The 18,832-nt window shown below is 47.0% G+C and overlaps 1 protein-coding gene across 1 annotated transcript in view; it reads left to right on the forward strand.

Moving 5' to 3' along the window:
- Positions 1–18,832, forward strand: part of lmcd1 (LIM and cysteine-rich domains 1) — an 86,269-nt gene that overhangs the window by 24,693 nt on the left and 42,744 nt on the right. Inside the window, exon 3 of the mRNA XM_038810762.1 lies at positions 11,153–11,408. Coding sequence (XP_038666690.1) covers positions 11,153–11,408 — 256 coding nt within the window. The remainder of the gene's footprint in view (positions 1–11,152; positions 11,409–18,832) is intronic.

The raw sequence follows: 18,832 nt of genomic DNA on the forward strand, positions 1-18,832 counted from the left end.
ACCCCAATGAGTAGTGAGAATGTGGAATTCTCTACCTGCTGCTGTTGAAGTGAATAGCATGGTTGAGTTTAATAGGAAAATGACAAGCAATTGAGGAAAAAGGAAATAGATTATTATAATAAAAGCAAAGCAAAATAAGGATTCTGGAATCTGAAGCAAAACCAGAATCCCTGGTGCGAAAGTGATGTGTTATTCCAATAATAGTATTCCAGTGTTAGCCGCAGTTAATGATAGGGTGCAGTACAATGCTACGTCCTATCACTTGGCATTGGCGGCAATAGCAATGAACAAAGTCCCCCGGTCAGGAAGGAATTTGCTTAAGAAGATACAGTTAAACTGGGCCGAGTTACTTACAACAGGGATCAGTTAGAGCACAGCTGGCACTGAGAAAGAGCTGAAGAGAGCACAATTTGGTCTTTGATCAAGGAGGACGAAATGTTCAAACGAGCCACCAGTACGAGATTAAATATCGTAAGTAAGGAGGCCAGGCAAATGCAGATACCCTCCTGAGATTTCCTGTGAAGTCTGATTTATTCCTACCCACTGAGGTGGAAATGCTGCAAAGTGTGTTTCAGAATGAGAAATGATCCAGCCAAGGTTTCTTTCATTCCAGGTTCAAACACAGGAAAACTGTGGGAATGAATACATATCGATTTCTTCGAAGTGGAAGGAAAAGAGTATCTTGTTTTGGTCGATAGCCATAGCCCAAGTGGATAATATTGAGTCTACACCAAATAGACCAGGTGTAAAATGACTGAGGTTTTTGAGAAGTTGATTGCAATTTATGAGTTCCAGAGGTGTCAGATTTACACCAGAATAGTTTGAAATGTTTCTGAGTAAGAATGGAGCCAAAAACAAGTGTACAGATTGTACATTTCCTCCTTTAAGTCCCTGCTTAGAAACTACACCTTGACCATGTTTTTGATCACCTGCCCCAATATCTCCCTATGTGGCTCTGGGTCATATTTTGCTTTATAATGCTCCAGTGAAGCGCCTTGGGGTGTTTTTATGCAAATTGTACTGTGTGAAAACAAGCTGCAGAATTCTCCATCAGCAGGATTCTCCGCAACGCCGGCAGCACATCCACGCCCACGGGTTTCCCAACGGCGTGGGGTGTCCACAATGGGAAACCCAATTGGCCGGCTGTGTGTGGTCGACCGTATTATATGTATTACGGTACCTGCGTTGGAGGTACTACTGTATTAGAGATACGTGGGTAAATCCCTGTCTGTTGGCTCCGCCCAGTGGGTGGTATAAAGAGGTGTTGATCCCCGGCTGCAGCCATTTTCTGTTACGAGCTGCTGGGGAACACATCTTATCTAATAAAGCCTTTGATTATTCTCTAATCTCGCTTTCGCAATAATTGATCATATATCACTGTGGGAACAGATAATCCCGCTGCCAGCAGGGACACGCCGCCCAGGTAAACGTGACTGGCAGATCGGAGAATCCTGTTCAAGTTGTTTCTGTTGAATTTGTGCTTCACCACCTTGGGAAGACCTCACCTCCTCAGTTTTGGACACTGGGACGGGATTCTCCGACCCTCCGCCGGGTCGGAGAATCCCCGGGGGGGGGGGGGCGGCATGAATCCCGCCCCGCCGATCCAACGCCGGCTGCCGTATTCTCCGGCGCCGGTTTTTGGCAAGGGCGGGGATCACGCCGCCCCGGTCTGAGGCTGTTGGTAGTAGTCCCCCTGGCAATTGTACTGGCCCCGATGGGCCGAGCAGCCATCAGTTTTTGGCCAGTCCCGCTGTTGTGTAATGGACATGGTCCAACACCGCGGGACCTGGCTGGTAGGTCGGCTGGTGCGGTCCTCGGAGGGGGCGGGGGGGGGGAACGGGATGGGCACACAGGGAGATCCGGCCCCGGGGAGTCACCCATGGTGGCCTGGTCCGCAATCGGGGCCACCTATCTGCGGGCAGGCCTGTGCCGTGGGGGCACTTCCTCCTTCCACGCCGTCCTCTGTAGGGCTCCGCCATGGCTGACATGGAGAAGACGCCCCCTGCGCAAGAATACACTGGCTGGTCTGCACATGCGCGGAACCACGCCGGCGGTTCTACGCATGTGCTAACTCACGCCGGTCCTTCGACGCCGGTTGGCGCAGCGCCAACCTCTCCGGCGCTGGCGTAGCCCCCGGAAGTGCGGGGGATTCTACCACTTCCAGTTAGCCCGACGCCGGAATGGTTCACGCCGTTCTTGGCTCCGGCAATGGGCCATCCCGCCAATTGCGGGAGAATCTGGTCCTGGATGCCTGGAGGGAAATTTTAACAAATGAAGCACAAATTCAACCAATTTTGCAAAGGGTAAAAATACAGATTCGCCAGACTTGCATCAGTACTTGACGGGTTACTTATCAGCCCAGGCTGCATTCCCATGGCTGTATTCCCTTGAGTTTAGAAGATTGAGGTTGATCAAATTGACATCTTTAAAATTACAAAAGAATTTGACTGAATAGATATGGAGGAATATCTCCCTCCAGTTAAGGGAGTCCAGAATTAAAGGGGCGGGATTCTCCGACCTCCCCCTGGCCGGGTCAGAGAATCCCCGGGGGGAGGCGCAAATCCCACCCGATGCCAGCTGCCGTATTGTCCGGTGCCGTTTTTCAGGCGGGGGCGGGATTCCCGCCACCCCAGTCGAGGGCCGTTGGCAGCGGCCCCCCGGCGATTCTCCGGGCCCCGATGGGCCAAGTGGCCGTGCGTTGTTGGCCAGTCACGCCGGCATGAATCACCCAACTCACGCACTGACGGGATCTGGCAGGTGAGTATGCGTGGGCAGTCTTCGTGGGGGTCGCAGGGGGATCGGACCCCGGGGGGGGTGGGGGGGGGGCACGGTGGCCTAGCCCACGATCGGGGCCCACCGATCTGCGGGCGGGCTCGTTCCGTGGGGGCACTTCTTTCTTCTGCATCAGGCCCAATGTAGGGCTCCGCCATGGCCGGCGCGGAGAAGAGAACCCCCCGTGCATGCGCGAAAATACGCCGGCAGATCTGCGCATACGCGAGATCATGCCGGCCATTCCGCGCATGCGCGAACTCGCACCGTCCGGTGCCAGCTGGAGCAGCACCAACCCCTCCGCCGTCAACCTCGCCCCCGAAAATGCGGAGAATTCTGCACTTTCAGGGGTTGTTGACGCCGGAGTGGTTGGCGCCTGTTTTACAGCCAGCGTGGGGACTTAGGGCACGATTCTCCTCCCTCACGACGGGGCGGAGAATAGAGGGCGGCGCAAATTTTTACGGCGACGCTGGTCCGACACCCTCCCACTATTCTCCCCCCCCCCCCCCCCCCCCCCCCCACGCCTGCCCCCCGGCACAAATCGCTGCTCGCCGTTTTTTTACGGCGAGCAGCGATTCTCCCCTGGCCGATGGGCCGATTTCCAAGGCCTTTACGGCCGTTTTCACGATTTTTAATACACCTGCTATACCAGTTCGTGAAAACGGCCGCAAAGTGCCGTTCTGCACAACCATGCCACCGATTGGCACGGCCTCACCACGGCCGTGCCAAGGGTGGCATGGGCCCGCGATCGGTGGGCACTGATCGCGGGCAGCAGGTCCGATTCCCGCGCACTCTTTCTCCCTTCGCCGCCCCGCAGGATAAATCCGCGGGGCGGCTGAGGGGCATTACGGACCGCGCATGCGCGGGTCAGACGCATATGCACGGATGACGTCATCATATGCGTCAGCCGTCGCTAACCTTGGCAAAATTCGTTAAGCCCGCGATGCCGGAGTTCACGGGGCCGCGATGCTAGCCCCGACCGGGGAGCAGAATCGGGTCCCGGGAGGGGGCGCGGAGGCTGCCGTGAAACACGGCCGGTTTCGTGGCAGCCTTCACGACTCTCCGCCTTTGCGGAGAATCGCGCCCTAATTAGTCCCCAGAAGGGAGAATCCCGGCCAAGGTGTCACAATCTTAAAATCAGTGCTAAGCCATTTAGGGGTGAAATCAGGTAGCGCTTTATCACAAAGCATGGTGGAACTATTACTGCCAAAAGGCTATGGATGCTGGGTGAATTGAAATTTTTAAGAACTAAGATTAGCAATTGTTTATTAGGTACAGGTTTTGAAGTATATGGAGCAAAACCAGGTATGTGGAATTGAGATAAAGATCAGCCACAATCTAGTTGAATGACAAACCAAGCTGAATGGCCTGCCCCTATCCCTATGTTATTGACAAAGGTTCATCTTTTGTTCCAATTGCACAGTGGCTGGTATGAGATCAACACAGGCGTACAAATATTAACTTAAGCACACACACACACTTCAGAATTTTGGACTATGCATAAAACTATGCAATTACATCGAGGCTTTGCAATGTTGCCTCTTCTTCTCTCTTGGGGAAGCAGTTAGTTCAGTGGGTTGAAGGTTCAATTACCGGAGAGACAAGAGTCACATCTCAGAAATGTTGGTCTCATTACATTGGGACTTTTTAAAAAGTCTGTAAACTCTCCTCATCTATGCTGATTGTTTTTTCTGAAATAAGAGATCTTGAACATTTAAAATATTGGTCTCTGAGGATATTAAAAAACCCTGTGGATGAAGGTTTGCTTGTTTATATGGAGACTGGTAGAGAGGGCTGCAAGGAGAGACAAGTGAAAGGTTAAACAGGAATCTATTTAGTTATAAATTCTTTATTCAGACTTAATGTAATTTCTCTTTTTCTGGTGGAGTCATGCTAGCTAGGTAATGGAACAGTCAACTGTCCTCTGACATGGCCTAGCAGTCACTCAATTGGGAACAGCACTAGCTGCAAGTTCACTTCCAAGTCACAAATTATTTGGACTTAGATATCAGTGTTCCTTCATTGCTGCTGGGTTAAGATCTTCATTCCTAACAGAACTGTGGATGAGAGACTGGCTGGCTGGTGGGTAGGACAACCAGTGGTAGATGCCCACAGCTAGGAACCGCTGGGGGGGGGGGGGGTTACAGAGGCAGTGACAGTGGGTCAATATTGGATAGTGGGGATGAAGCAGGTTGTTGAAGGGCATGGGGGGGGGGGGGGGGGGGGGAGAGGGGGAGGAGGGGGTTTGGTAGCGTAGAGATGAGAGGGAAGCACTCCTGCTCCTCCAGGCCCACAAGTGGTGCTGGAAAAGTACTTAACCATTTGATCCGGCAGTTCTCACCTCCCTTTAGCTGCTGGGTTTTACGAGCCCCAGGAGGCTCACAGTATTTATCTCCAAGAGACTTCCAAATTTTGAGGAACGGTTCCTCACGGGCGTATTATAATTACCGACCCCGCATCTTGATAACTGCCTCCTCAGACCACCCCACCTGCCCAGGTTAAACCAGAAGTGCGTGCCTTCCTGGCAGGTTGAGCATTCAGTTCTGAGTTTTATAATTTTAAACTCCTCTCTCGGGTTTCCTGGAGAGTGAAAAACTCCCCTAATGGTACCCATTATGGTCTGATTATCACGGACTGCAGAAATTCTGGGAGGTGGCTTTCTATTACCTTCTCAAGCACAATTAAAGATTGGCAATAAATGATGAATGCCAGCCTCGCCAGTGATACCCACATCTCACAAATTATTGTTTCAAATTAAAAACGGACTCCCCTCTGGGAGTCCCAATTGGTCCCCCTTCTGCTGGATGCCCTTAAAGGGACAATCATCACATTCCTCCCCCTTTAACTCTTTCATAACTAAGTTGCTCAAACCCAAATTCTATCTAAACATTATACAAGAGTCTGGCGACAACAAATCGAGTATTTGAGGAGATTTTCTGTTTCTTGTAGGATGGCGATGGTTTATTAATGAGATCTTAAGGCTTGTGTATTTAAAGATAAACAATTTTACTGGTAGGCTTTAACTACGTACAGTTCCAAATATAGTCTTGCATGGAGCACTTCCATACAAGCTTATTGCTTACCGAGTTCGGTTCCAGAGTGTTCTCTGACAATGTGACTCCATTCATCACTCTGTGGGTGGTGCCACTCTCCAGTCCCACGTTAACCCTTGCTCTGCCGATCACCTTGCGTTATAATGCATGCAGATACATATCATCACAATACAACAAAGTCTTATGTCCTGACAGTTCTTTAACAATCCCGGTCTGTGACGTGGGAAGGAGTGATCGTGGGATTTTGTTTTTGGTACTTAGATGGTGTGATAAAATTTCTTTTCGTTCCAGCATTTCAATTCAGCATCTTTTTCATCGGCCATTTTATCATATTGGTTGTGTTTTTCCATTCGAATGACCATTTCAGCAATCTTGTTCTGGCGCGCAATCTCAGTTTCTTTCTCTGTCTGAATTGCTGATTCTGCGTCAATTTCAATGTCTTCACCACTTCTGTTAATTTCTCATTGCCGGGTTTCCCTTCTTCAAGCTCTTACTCTCCCTGAAGTGTTGGCTAGTGTAGACTTGAGAGATGAACAGACACTTCCAACACTGATGAAGGTTCAACTCAATTTTATTAACGAGCTTCTAACTAACAAACACACGATGACTGGTGGGTCTAAATGATGCTAACTTAAACTAGAGACCTAAGCCTTGTCCGAACCAGTTGATTCTCTCAGTACGTGGTGTGAGTCTGTGCTGGGCTGGATGAGTTCTTGTTACACCGAGAGGCAGCACCCAGAATGAGCGGGAACCGTGGTGCCCTCTGCCTTTATAGTGTATGTATTCTAACTGGTGATTGGCTGCGGTGTTTGTACATGTTGATTGGTCCCTGTGTGCGTCCATCAGTGTGTGTCTGCACCATGATATACTGGTGTATATTATGACACTCCCGATTCAATTCTTCACTGGACTTGATCTTATTTCCTCATTACATATTTCACAGAGTTCAGCTTAGTCTCAATTGTCTCATTGAATTTTCCTTAACTTCATTTTGTAAATTTTTGCAACTGTTTTTTTAAGTTTGCTGTGAGACATTTCATCTTGTTTTAATGTGTTCTCCAGAGCATTAATTGTTTTTGCTGATTCCTCATCATGTTCAATCGTTCTGAGATTCTTTTGAAGTCTTTCATATCTGCGTTTCTTCAAAGCGGAATCCATCACATTCTTACTGGACATATACATTTCACAAATGGAACCTTTCATTTCTCCTTGTCTCAACGTCAGCTTAACCCTTTTTGGCTTCATTGCTCTCCTGGGGTCTTTTGGTGCCCTCATTCTGGGATCTTCTATTTCTTCTTCCCTGAGGTCTTCATTGTCTCCTCTGAGGTCTTTGTTGCTTCAGGACCTTTTTTGAGAGTTGCCCTCTATCTGGAGTCTTCTCCAATAGTCCTGTCCATTGCCACTTGTTTCTTTCTGTGGTTGATGCATTAAATGTATTGCCAATTTAAATGCATTATCTCTTTAAATGCATTGCCGCTTTAAGACTGTACAGTAACTATTTTGTCCCCACACAGACTGTAGTTGCAAGGATACAGTCGGCTTCCCTTTGCAGATGTATTTTACAACAAATGTATCAACGCAGGTACAGGGTGTCTTGGGCTGTTTCTTTTTTTCACTCTTAAAGCTACAGCACTGCTTCCTAGTGCCAGCCCTTTTTTTAAGCTTCTGAACATGTTTAACTGCAGCAAGTCTTTGCCGTTCATCCAAATACCTTTTTTTCAAAAATTGAAACCACAGCAATCCTAATCACTTAAAAACACCGCTTGATCACGCCCCTTGTCATGATCCCTGCTTTGGTCTGTGGTCTCCAGATAGCATTATTAGCCATGACCGGAGAAGATAACCCTTGTCGCCCAAGAGGCAACCCATTATCCAGGAGTGCGCCTCTAAGGTGTCAGGAACCGTTGAATGCGCAAGGATGAAGCCGTCGTATGCGATGCCTGGGTATCAGGCACTGCCGTGCATCTCGTTGTCGCACACCAGCTGCACGTTCATTGAGTGAAACCTCTTTCGGTTTGTGGAGACCGGCCCCTCATGCTCGTAGGGGACCTGTATCCCGTCGATCACACCATGGACCTGGGGCATCCCAGCGATGGCGGCGAACCCCACTGCCAGGCATCCTGGTCCACATTGAATTTGTTATATTGTGTCGATCGGCCATATAGGGCCTCCATGATGATATGGATACACCGAGGTCTGCAAATGAATTCAACATTTTGTTCCCTCATTCAAATCATTAATATTATATTGTGAATAGCTGGGGTCCCAGCACTGATCCCTGCGTACCGAACTAGTCACTGCTTGCCAATTTAAAAAAGACTCATTAATCCTACTCTTTGTTTCCTGCCTGACAACTAGTTTTCTATCCATCTCAATACACTACCCCAATACCATGTGGTTTGATTTTACACACTAATCTCTGTGGGACTTTGTCAAACGCCTTCTGAAAGACCAAATATACCACATTCACTGGCTCCCCCTTGTCAACTCTACCCTTTACATCCTCGAAGAATTCCAGGAGATTTGTCAAGCATGATTTCCCTTCATAATCCATATTGACTCTGTCTGATCCTGCCATTATTTAAGTGCTCTGCTTTAAATCATTGAGAATGGATTCTAGAATTTTCCCCACTGCTGATGTTAGGCTTACTGGTCTATAATTCCCTGTTTTCTCTCTACCTCTCTCTTTAAATAGTGGAGTTACATTAGCCGCCCTCCAATCTGCAGGAACTGTTCCAGAGTCGATAGAATCCTGGAAGATGACCACCAATGCATCCACTATTTCAAGAGCCACTTCCTTAAGTACGCTGGGATTATCAGGCCCTGGGGATTTATCAGTCTTCAATACTATCAATTTCCCAACACCGTTTCTCTACTAATCTTGATCTCCTTCAGTTCCTCCCTGTCTCTAAGTCCTTATTAAGTAGTCTCAGGTAGTTCTACAATATTTATTCACTACTAGAAACTATATACATGGGTAAAGGGTAAAGTCGCCTTGCTTGCTTCTACACATGGCTCTGTTCAACACTGTGCCGTCAGGAAGGAAATTTCATGATTTTGACCCAGCAATAACTGTGAAGGAACAGCGATACATTCCTAAGTCTAGATAGTGAGTGGCTTGGAAGGGAACTTTATTTGGTGCTATTCCCATGTATCAGCCGTGAACCAGATTGTGCTGGGCAGAGTGCGTTGGGTGACTCAGGATCAGCCCGCGCCCGGCACAGAGCCCGATCTGGGGTTCTTGCGTGATTCACCCATTGCATCCAGCTCTGTACTGGGTGCAAGGGGTTGGCTGAATCGTGCCCTGAGTTATTTTTTAGGTGCATCACGCCTACAAAATAACAAATGTTAATGTAGCCAATGTAGATGTCGAAGATGTGAGTTCAATATCTGAGCGGAGGATCTGCCCACCTCGTGCTTATCCAATTTCTCTTTAGCTGTGAGACAGTTAAATCAGGATTACACATCAAACATTTATTGACCCGGTGAAATGCAGAAATACCTGATAATACACAGTAGTTACAACACTGACACAGTCTGAGTTAACATGTGGTACACATGGAGGATAACGTAAACCCATACTGCACCAGTCTGATACTTTTTAATTTCCCACTTCAAACAACCCTGTGATCTGCCTCTAAATGCAGTGAAAAATTGGGTGCTGAGTTAAAACGAGCTTTCGTCGTCTTGTGTTCCTGCCAAATTTAATTTTAAACTGAAATTGTCAGAACAATCCGCTGCCAATACTATTTTAGCTGAACAAAGATCAAAACAAATCAAGATTTCAGTTTTAACTTTAATGTGGGAAACCAAATTTGTTTGGTTAGTTTATTTCATGGGGAGAACATGACCTACAAGGCTAAGCAGTTTTGATTTGCCACAAGATTAAAATGAAGGGTCGGAATTTCCGATCTTGCCCGCGGCTGGGATTCTCCAGTCCCGCTTCAGCGAATGAAATTTTGGCTGAGCGCCAAATTGTCACTGGCAGAGGTGGCGGGGCGAGCAAGATGGGAGATTCCCTGCCAAGATCTCTTTTTTACCCCTTCATGTGGATGCAAGCATACCATTCGATTGGGATGGACTGGACTCTGTCGAAATCCAGCTGAGACTCCCAAGATCAAAAGAAATAGATGGGAGGTGTGACGTAATGATATTCTCGCTGACTAGTTATCCAGAAAACCCGGGTAATGCTCCAGACCCTGGTTTGAATCCCACCAAATGGTGAAATTTAAAATCAGTCAAAAAAATCTGGAATTAAAAGTCTAATGATGACCCTGAAGCCCATCTGGTTCACTAATGTCCGTTGGGGGAGCAAATCTTTTTTTAAAATAAATTTCGAGTACCCAATTATTTTTTCTCCAATTAAGGGGCAATTTAGCATGGCCAATCCACCAAACCTGCACATCTTTGGGTTGTGGGGGTGAAACCCATGCAGACATGGGGAGAATGTGCAAACTCCACACGGTCAGTGACCCAGGGCCGGGATACGAAAGGGGAGCGAATATTACCTGGTCTGGCCTACATGTGACTCCAGACCCAACCACATCAATATGGTTGACTCTGAAATGGCCGAGCAAGTCACTTAGTTCAAGGGGACAATTAAAGATGGGCAATAAATGCTGGCTCAGCCATGAATGAGTATTTAAAAAAATAGGAACACAAGTAAGTTCCATCATTCAATAAGACATCCTTCCTTGTTGCTAGCTTTTATTCTGCAACTTTGTCAATCTGTCACATCTGTGGACATAGCCCACGCTGAGCATTTTGTCACTTTATGAGTCAGGAAGGGGGGATAGTGCAGTCCATGTGTCGATATAATTATCGTCGTCTGTTATAACTTCGGAAGTTCTCAGAGATTTTATTCTCCAAGCCTAAGAGGTGCGAACAGATTAATAATACAATTTCTGTCAAATCAAAATAAAAAGCAGTTTGTGCTGTAGGCTCTTTTGTGCCAATTCTTGTTGACTCTTGACATCAAGAGGGAGGAAACCATCTTATTGCTCATTTCAATCTGGTCTGAATTCTGACTCAATACCCAGATGTTAAGAAAGCGACGTTCCTGGAAACTGTACCACCCAGTCCCATTAGATAATGACTTGTTGCACAGATGCTAAAGTACTCCGAGTACAACTCATCTTCCAAAATGCAGACGGCGACTTATATTAAGTGCAGGTTTTCCGTCAAATGTGCCCATGCTCAAGCAAACAAAGGTATTTTGATCCAATTTTGTCACTTGACTAATTCCATTGATCTGTCAGATGATAGCCGTCCCTGTACAGAGAGATGCAAGCTATCTAATGTTTTTTTTTTCTGTTTATTTTTTGACTCAGGAAGATATGCAAGTCATGTAAGTGCAACCAGGAGGATCACAGCTTGCACTCCGATGCAGAGGACGATCGGAAAATCGGTCGCCTCTTGGCTGACTCGAAATATTCCAACCTGACTGCCCGGGTGAAGGGAGGAGATGGAGTCCGCATCTATAAAAGGAACCGAATGATTATTACCAATCCAATTGTGACAAAGAAAGATCCAACTTTTGACACAGTCACATATGAGTGGGCCCCACCAGGCCTGACCCAGAAACTGGTAAGTTGATCCACTCAGAAACGCTGACATGTTTCACACGTTGTCTTACTGTAAGAATGAGAGGACTACAGTAATGCAGTTTCTTGACATAGTTAGGGAAATTGAGTTAATAAAATATGAGAAAACAGGATTATTTTATTAAATTAAAGCTGTTCTGAAAATCAGCATAAAAAATCAGTTTCTTTTTCGATATGAGATTTGTTTGCCGTGGATTAAAACAAAGCAATATTCTTCACAAACCAAAAATTTCTGAAGCAAAACTTCTTTATAAAAGGCCGATAATGCAATGAAATGTTCCAGGTGCATCGTAGAAGAAATTGCGACACTGAACCACACAAGGCGATCCTAGGTCAGGTGACCCAAATCTCCATTAAGTAACTAGGTCAAAAAGAGGACAGGAGGTGTGGGAAGTGAATTCCAAAGGTTGGGGCTTAGGCAGCAGAAGACAGAGTCACCGACACATGTGGAACAATTAAAATTGGGGGAGACCAGAATTGAAGGTGTGCAGTTATCTCAGAGGGTTGTAAGGCTGGAGGGATCAGGGGTTATGGGGAGAAGGCAGGAGAATAGTGATGAGAAAATATCAGCCATGATTGAATGGCGGAGCCGACTCGATGGGCCAAGTGGCCTAATTCTGCTCCTATGTCTTATGGTCTTATTTCAGAGAAAGGGATAAACTCGAAAGAAAAGCAATATTTGCATTAATAAAGCGCCTTTCACAACCTCAATGCATCCCAAAGAATTTTGCAGCCAATGAAGTGTGGTCACTGTCATAACGTGGCAAACACCAGCTAATCCGCACACAGCCAGCACTGCACAAACAGCAAGGTGAGAATGCCCAGGTTATCTATCACTGTGATGTTGATTGAGGGATAAATATTGGCCAGGACACCGGGAATAACTCCCTTGTTCTTCAAAATCATGCCATTGGATCTTTTACATCCACCTGAGAGGACAGACTCAGCCTCAGGCTCATGTCTCATCTGAAAGAAGGTGTCTGACACTGCGGCAATCCTTCAGTACTGCACCAGGGTGTCAACCTAGAATTCTGTGCTTGGTTCTGGAGTAGGACCTGAACCTGGAACCTTGTGATTCAGCACGAAGAGTACTGCTGACTGAGTGAAGTTTTCAAAAGGGGTTGGGTGTACTATTGCAGATATTAAATTGCAGATACTTAACCTTTTGCATTCATTCACTGTGGTTGAGCAAATATCCCCAGAACGAGGTTTGGTTATAATAGAATCCCTACGGTGCAGAAGGAGGCCATTCGGCCCATCGTGTCTGCACCAACCGTCTGAAAGAGCACTCTACCTAGGCTCACTTCCCCGCCCTATACTGATGCAATGTCCCACAGCCAATCCACCGAACCTGCACATCTTTTGATCCGGAGCACTCGGAGGAAACCCACGCAGATGTGGGAGAAAGTGCAAACTCCACAGTCACCCGAGGTCGAAATTGAACCCTGGTTCAATGAGGCAGCAGTGCCAAACACTGTGCCACTGTGCCGCCCAATATATCTGCATAGTGAAGAGTATAACAGAGATGTCCACACCAAATGGCTCCACACTTCATTCCTAATCTCAGCTCCTTTTGGTGCATGTGGTTTGTTTCAACTGACTGAAGAGCCATTGCCCTGGAGAAGGGGAAACCAGTCAAGGTTTCCTCCCTTCATCACTTTTCATGGCAGTTGGGTAAGGATCGGACTGGGTGATGCTGTTCATCCTACACCGGATGGCCTACAATCATTCTCTAACTTACACGTGAAGAATAGGATAGTGTGGGTAGTCCTACATTTGATCAATAGTTTATAAATTAACTAGTTTCTAGTGGGCTGGTGGGAACAGAGCTGAACTGTTTCAGCTTCTACAGGTTAGAGAGAGGCCCCATTCTGGATATTGTACCCCAGCACGATGCAACGGTTGAGGCGAGAGGGAGGAGACTATAATTACTGAAAGATCAGTTTAACAGTAGAACAAAAGGAGGTTATCAACTCATTTAGAAAGCTTTGGCAGAAGCAATATTCCCTCTAACTACAGCAGCCCAGAAAATGCCACACAAGCTGAACAGAGGTGGTCCCATTTTCAAATAGCACGCCATGCGTCCACACCTTACCATTTTAAAGGTAAGGAGAGGCTGCCCAAAATAATTAGAGGGAAGATTGGGCAGAAACAAACTTTACTGTTTAATTATCAACCGAAATGCCTCCATTTACAAGAAACTGTGCTTCCAGTTTTCACTGTTAAAGCTCTGATAATGTGTGCCATTAGGGGGATTTCTAACTCGCTAGGAAAAGCGGGAGAGTGGGGATTAAATTTTAAATGGCGCGAATACACCTGCCGCTGGTTTAACATGGACAGATGGGTGTTTGTTGGGGGGGGGGGGTGGGGGTGGGGGGGGGGGGGGGTGCGGAGGCGGTGTCCGAGTAAGCAGCTGTCAAGAGGTGGGTCCATAATTGTAATATGTTCACGAGGCAACACGCCTCAGAATTTGGAAGTCTCGAGGCGATAGATACTGTGAGCCTCCTGGGGCTCGTCAAACCCAGCAGCTGCTGGGTTAAACAGTTAAATGCTTTTCCAGCATGACCTGTGGGTCTGGAAGAGCAACAGTGCCCCCCTCTCATCGCTTTCCTGCCGTCCTTTACTGATCAGCCTTCATCCCCTAATCCGAGACTGATCCACAAACACTTCCTCTCTAAACCCCAGAGGTCCCTAGCTTCGACCACCAGCCACATGTCTTCCTATCCATTGGCCAACCAGTCTCTCAACCTGGCTGACTGCCTGGTGGGAAATAGAGGAGAAAAGAAATGTGAGGTCTAGTCATTAAATTAAACATGATCGCCACGTTCCCCACATTTCTAGGTTTCCAGATTCTTAAAAGTTACGCCTCGACCCACACACCCCCTCTGACCTCTACATAAATATTAGGGCAATTATTGGTGAATGTTATGTCAGCAATTAACTTCCACATTTGAAGTTGATTTCACAGGAAAAATACCTGAATGGATGTAAGTAACTGCTACACTGGGAGGCTGATAGCCATCTGTCTGTCCCCCTGAAACTAGAATAGCCTCTGCTGAATGCTGAGCCTGGCAGCTCCATGGAAGTTGGTGATGGCAATCGGAGCTGAAGGCTCCATACCTCAAAGTCAGGACTACCAGCAGGAAAAAGCACAGCTGCAGTCCTGGAATTCCCCCCACACACACACACACCAAGGAGCCTATTGGCATTGACAGTCAGCATTTGTGAACTTGATGTCAAAAAAAGGTGTCTGCACCTTTGGGATGCCTTTGCGCTCTCCTTGCTGCCATTAGATCACCCACCTCTCCCAGTGGGCCTGCCACAGACCCACTAAATGGGGCGGAGGCCTCAGGAACCCGCTCACCTTCCCTGCAAATGTGGGGAATGTGGAGATCATGTTTAATTGGACAGTGTTGTGTTATGTACTCTGGGATAACACAGGCTGCAACTGGATGCAACTTTAACCAAAAGATACTCCAGACCTTGAAGTTTGTTCAATCTGATTGATTGAACCAGTAGCACAGTTAGCACAGTTCTCTATGAGTTTGACTCTCTGCTAACCTAAGTGTGGTTACTCTATCTGACTGAACCAGACTAGCTCTTAGCCACGTGCTGGAGGTGTGATACTGTACATACACCCTGATTCACTCTGTAGATGTTCATCAATGGAAAGAGGCGGCATGTGAGGGCCTCCTGCCTTTTATAGTGAGATACCACCCCTGAGTGTCCTGCCTGCTCATTGGTCATGTCCTGTTGTCTTTGTTCATCAGCTGCCTGTCTGTGCCTGTCTGTATATCATTATCTGCATGTCTGCATATCATGACAGACGGGTTTCCTGGAGGCTGCCCCTTAATTCGGCACCTCCTGGGAGGATTTGGCAGATGGGCCTGACTTATAGAATATTGGAGTCGCAAACTGGATTATTCCCCAATGGTTCACTACTCCCAAAGGCGGTAAGATTCTGCTCACTGTCAGCTGACCATTGGAAATATTTTTTATTGGTATGTTGCCACAGGAGTAATGTGATAAAATTCAAAAATCAGAATGGCACAAGAGCCTCTGCCATCTTCCCATCGATCCCATGAATCGCGGGGAACAATGTTGAAAATATAACAGCCCTTTTAATGTACGTCAATCTTTCTGTCTACCTCCTTTCAAGTAAACAATTGCAGTCCTACATCGTTGTGAGATTGATCTGCAGGATAGAATTCCCCCTTTTCTGATGTGCGATGGGATTTGCAGATTTTCGTTCCAGCTATTTGTGGCACTGTAAAGCTGTTTCAGATTCTGAATGCATTGTGAAAACCTAGAATTATCTGCTGAGTCACTATGCATGCCATACAATTGTCAATAGCTGGTGGTAGCAATGTAGTCAAGGAGTAGAGTGGAAGAATGAATGGGATCTCCAAGTGCCACTGAAATCTGGCACCTGGCACATTGGAGCCTATGAGGTGATGGTGGAAAGTGGTCCACCCTACGACACCACGAGATTCGCTCATGGATATGCTCCGCACGGATGCTTGATGAATGAATCAAACAGCACGCATGTTCAGCTACCCCACTCTCCAGCGCAAATTCACTCAGACGTCCGCTCGCACTAGCAACGTAATCGCCAGAACAGAAGATTCCACCCATGTTGTTGAAAGTATAGAACACAACTGTAAAACTGTCAAATACTTCAGCTGGAATATTGTGTGCAATTCTGGGCACAACACTTTAGGAAGGACGTGAAGACTTTGGAAAAGGATTGGATGAGACATATTAGAATGGTTCCAGGTATGAGGGAAGTTAAATGGGTGGACTGGAATAGTTAGGGTTGTGTTCCTTTGAGGAGAGAAGGCTGAGATGAGATTCAATGAAGATGTTGAAAATCATGAAGAGGGGGGTTTTAAAAACAGAAAAACTGTTTTCAGTGGCTGAAGGGTTGATGACCAGAGATTACAGATTTCAGCCGATTGGAAAAAGAACCAGATGTACCAGGAGGAAAGCTGTTTTCTGCAATTTTGCATTTTATGTGCTGCCTGGCAGGTTGTCAGATGATAATTCAATAGTAACCTTTGAAGCTGAATTGGATAAATACTCAAAGGAGAAGAAAATTGCTGATATTTGGGGAAAAGAAAGAATATTGGACTAACTCAAACACTCTTCGAAAGAGACAGAGCTAACTCAATGGGCTGAATGGCATCTTTCTGTACTATGCTAATTCTCTGCTGGCTCCCTGCAGGCAAACTGCAACAATAGAGCATTAGGAAATGCTTGAAGCTACTGGGAATAGCGAGTAAACACAACAGTCGTTAAACATTGACAGGTAAAATCAGCCCACTGTTCATGACACCGTAATTGTTCCTGACTTTTGGACTCTTGCAGGTCAGACCAACTTCCTATTGAGCACCATATACATGTGCAAGGAATCATTGTCTGCTATAAGTGCTTGTTAGACAACTTTAATAATTGGCGAAGGGTACTATTGAACTGTATTATCTAATAATACAATGCTTTGCTTTGGCACATTTGGGGCAGGATTCTCCGCCAGTGTGATTCTCCGTTTTGCCGGCACCCGGGGGTTTCCTGCTGCGTGGGGCTGCCCCACAATAGGAAACCCCATTGACCGGCCGGCGTAACAGAGAATCCCACCGATGTGTCAGGGCAGAAATGTGTCAGAGAATCCCGCCCCAGATGCGTGAACTGTTTGCCTCGATGGTGCAGCTCACTTCAGGCTGTCATGATTCTTCAGCCCATGAGATTAATCAAATAATGCTCGCGCTGTTGTATATTCCAGGCTAGTTATATTACCCAGATGCATCATCATCCCTTTTGCCTGACTTTATTTTCCGGTTATGTACTTTGTACATTAATCTTTGACTTCAGTGCTGCATGCTGTCTGTGATATTTATAGATTAGACAGTCTTTCTGTCTCCTAGCAGATCCTATGGCTAATTTTCTCTGATTCATGCCAAGGGAAAATGCAATTAGCAGTTACAAGGCAGAAGAGACCAACCTCACGCCTTTAGAACATAGAACATAGAACAGTACAGCACAGAACAGGCCCTTCGGCCCTCGATGTTGTGCCGAGCAATGATCACCCTACTCAAACCCACGTATCCACCCTATACCCATTACCCAACAACCCCCCCCCCCCTTAACCTTACTTTTTAGGACACTACGGGCAATTTAGCATGGCCAATCCACCTAACCCGCACATCTTTGGACTGTGGGAGGAAACCGGAGCACCCGGAGGAAACCCACGCACACACGGGGAGGACGTGCAGACTCCACACAGACAGTGACCCAGCCGGGAATCGAACCTGGGATCCTGGAGCTGTGAAGCATTTATGCTAACCACCATGCTACCGTGCTGCCCGTGCTGGTCTTTGTGTCCCCCGAGAGTTTCCTGGCCTCGCTTGTGGAAGACTTGCACCTAGTTTAGGTTTGATGGCAAGTGTGTCTCAGTTCCCAGTCTCTACTCTGGGCAGATGTTCAACAAGGGATATGTTCAGGAGAACCAGGCCTTGGGCTTTGTTCCTAACCCTACTGTAATTAACTGATGTGAGCATGACCTGGGTGCTCATTTTGGGAGCCGGGCAAAGGACCAGCAGCGTTTTCAGCACCATCAGATGATAGATTGGGGTTGGGGTCTTTTGGCTGCTATTTTTGGACAGCAGATGGTCACTGCAGCAGTGGCTGAATCCCTTCCATTATGCCATACCACAGGATCCAACCAGGTGATGTGCTCGACAGGATTAAGGACTGCTGAATTCAAATGGCATTGAGCTCATGTGCTGTCAAAATGAATGCACTTTGAGTGCGCTCTATCTGATATATATATCTTCACCAGCACTGGGGAAGCAGTTTAAACTATGCCCAGAACCGTACACCTGCTGTGTGTTGCTATTGCGGGATCGGATAGAATTAGCTGCAATCTGAAGATTAATAGGATTTGTTGAAACGCGCAGCTCGAAGGAGAATCCCAGTCACCTTCCTTTTGGAACATGGGCACGAGGCCTGTGCGTTGGAAGCCAGCCTCACTGGCACAGGGTCTAATGGCACAGTGTGAAAGCAACTCTCCGCAAATCAGGTAGGAGAGACCAGAGCAAGGGGTCAATACCATACAATGAGTGGTGAGCTGTTGTGAGGTGATGTCAGTGTAATAATCCTCATGGGACGAATGGGGACACCCCAATAGATCTCTCCACAGGATCGTGGAATATGAGCTCCCCTTCTAGTGGGGGAGGTTCATCGGCTTGGGTTCGTGGAGATTTCCCTATAAAAGCCGGCCCGGATTTGTACTGGCTAAAACAGTAGTCCCGTTTGGGACCTTGCAGTCGTAAGGAGTGCTGTGGCCTTTAATTTTGTGGTCGAGTTACACCTCTTCTCGATTTACCTTCTCAAAACGCCAGAGCTTTTATA

The sequence above is a fragment of the Scyliorhinus canicula genome, chromosome 11, assembly GCF_902713615.1.
Source record: "Scyliorhinus canicula chromosome 11, sScyCan1.1, whole genome shotgun sequence".
Classification (NCBI taxonomy): Eukaryota; Metazoa; Chordata; class Chondrichthyes; order Carcharhiniformes; family Scyliorhinidae; genus Scyliorhinus; species Scyliorhinus canicula.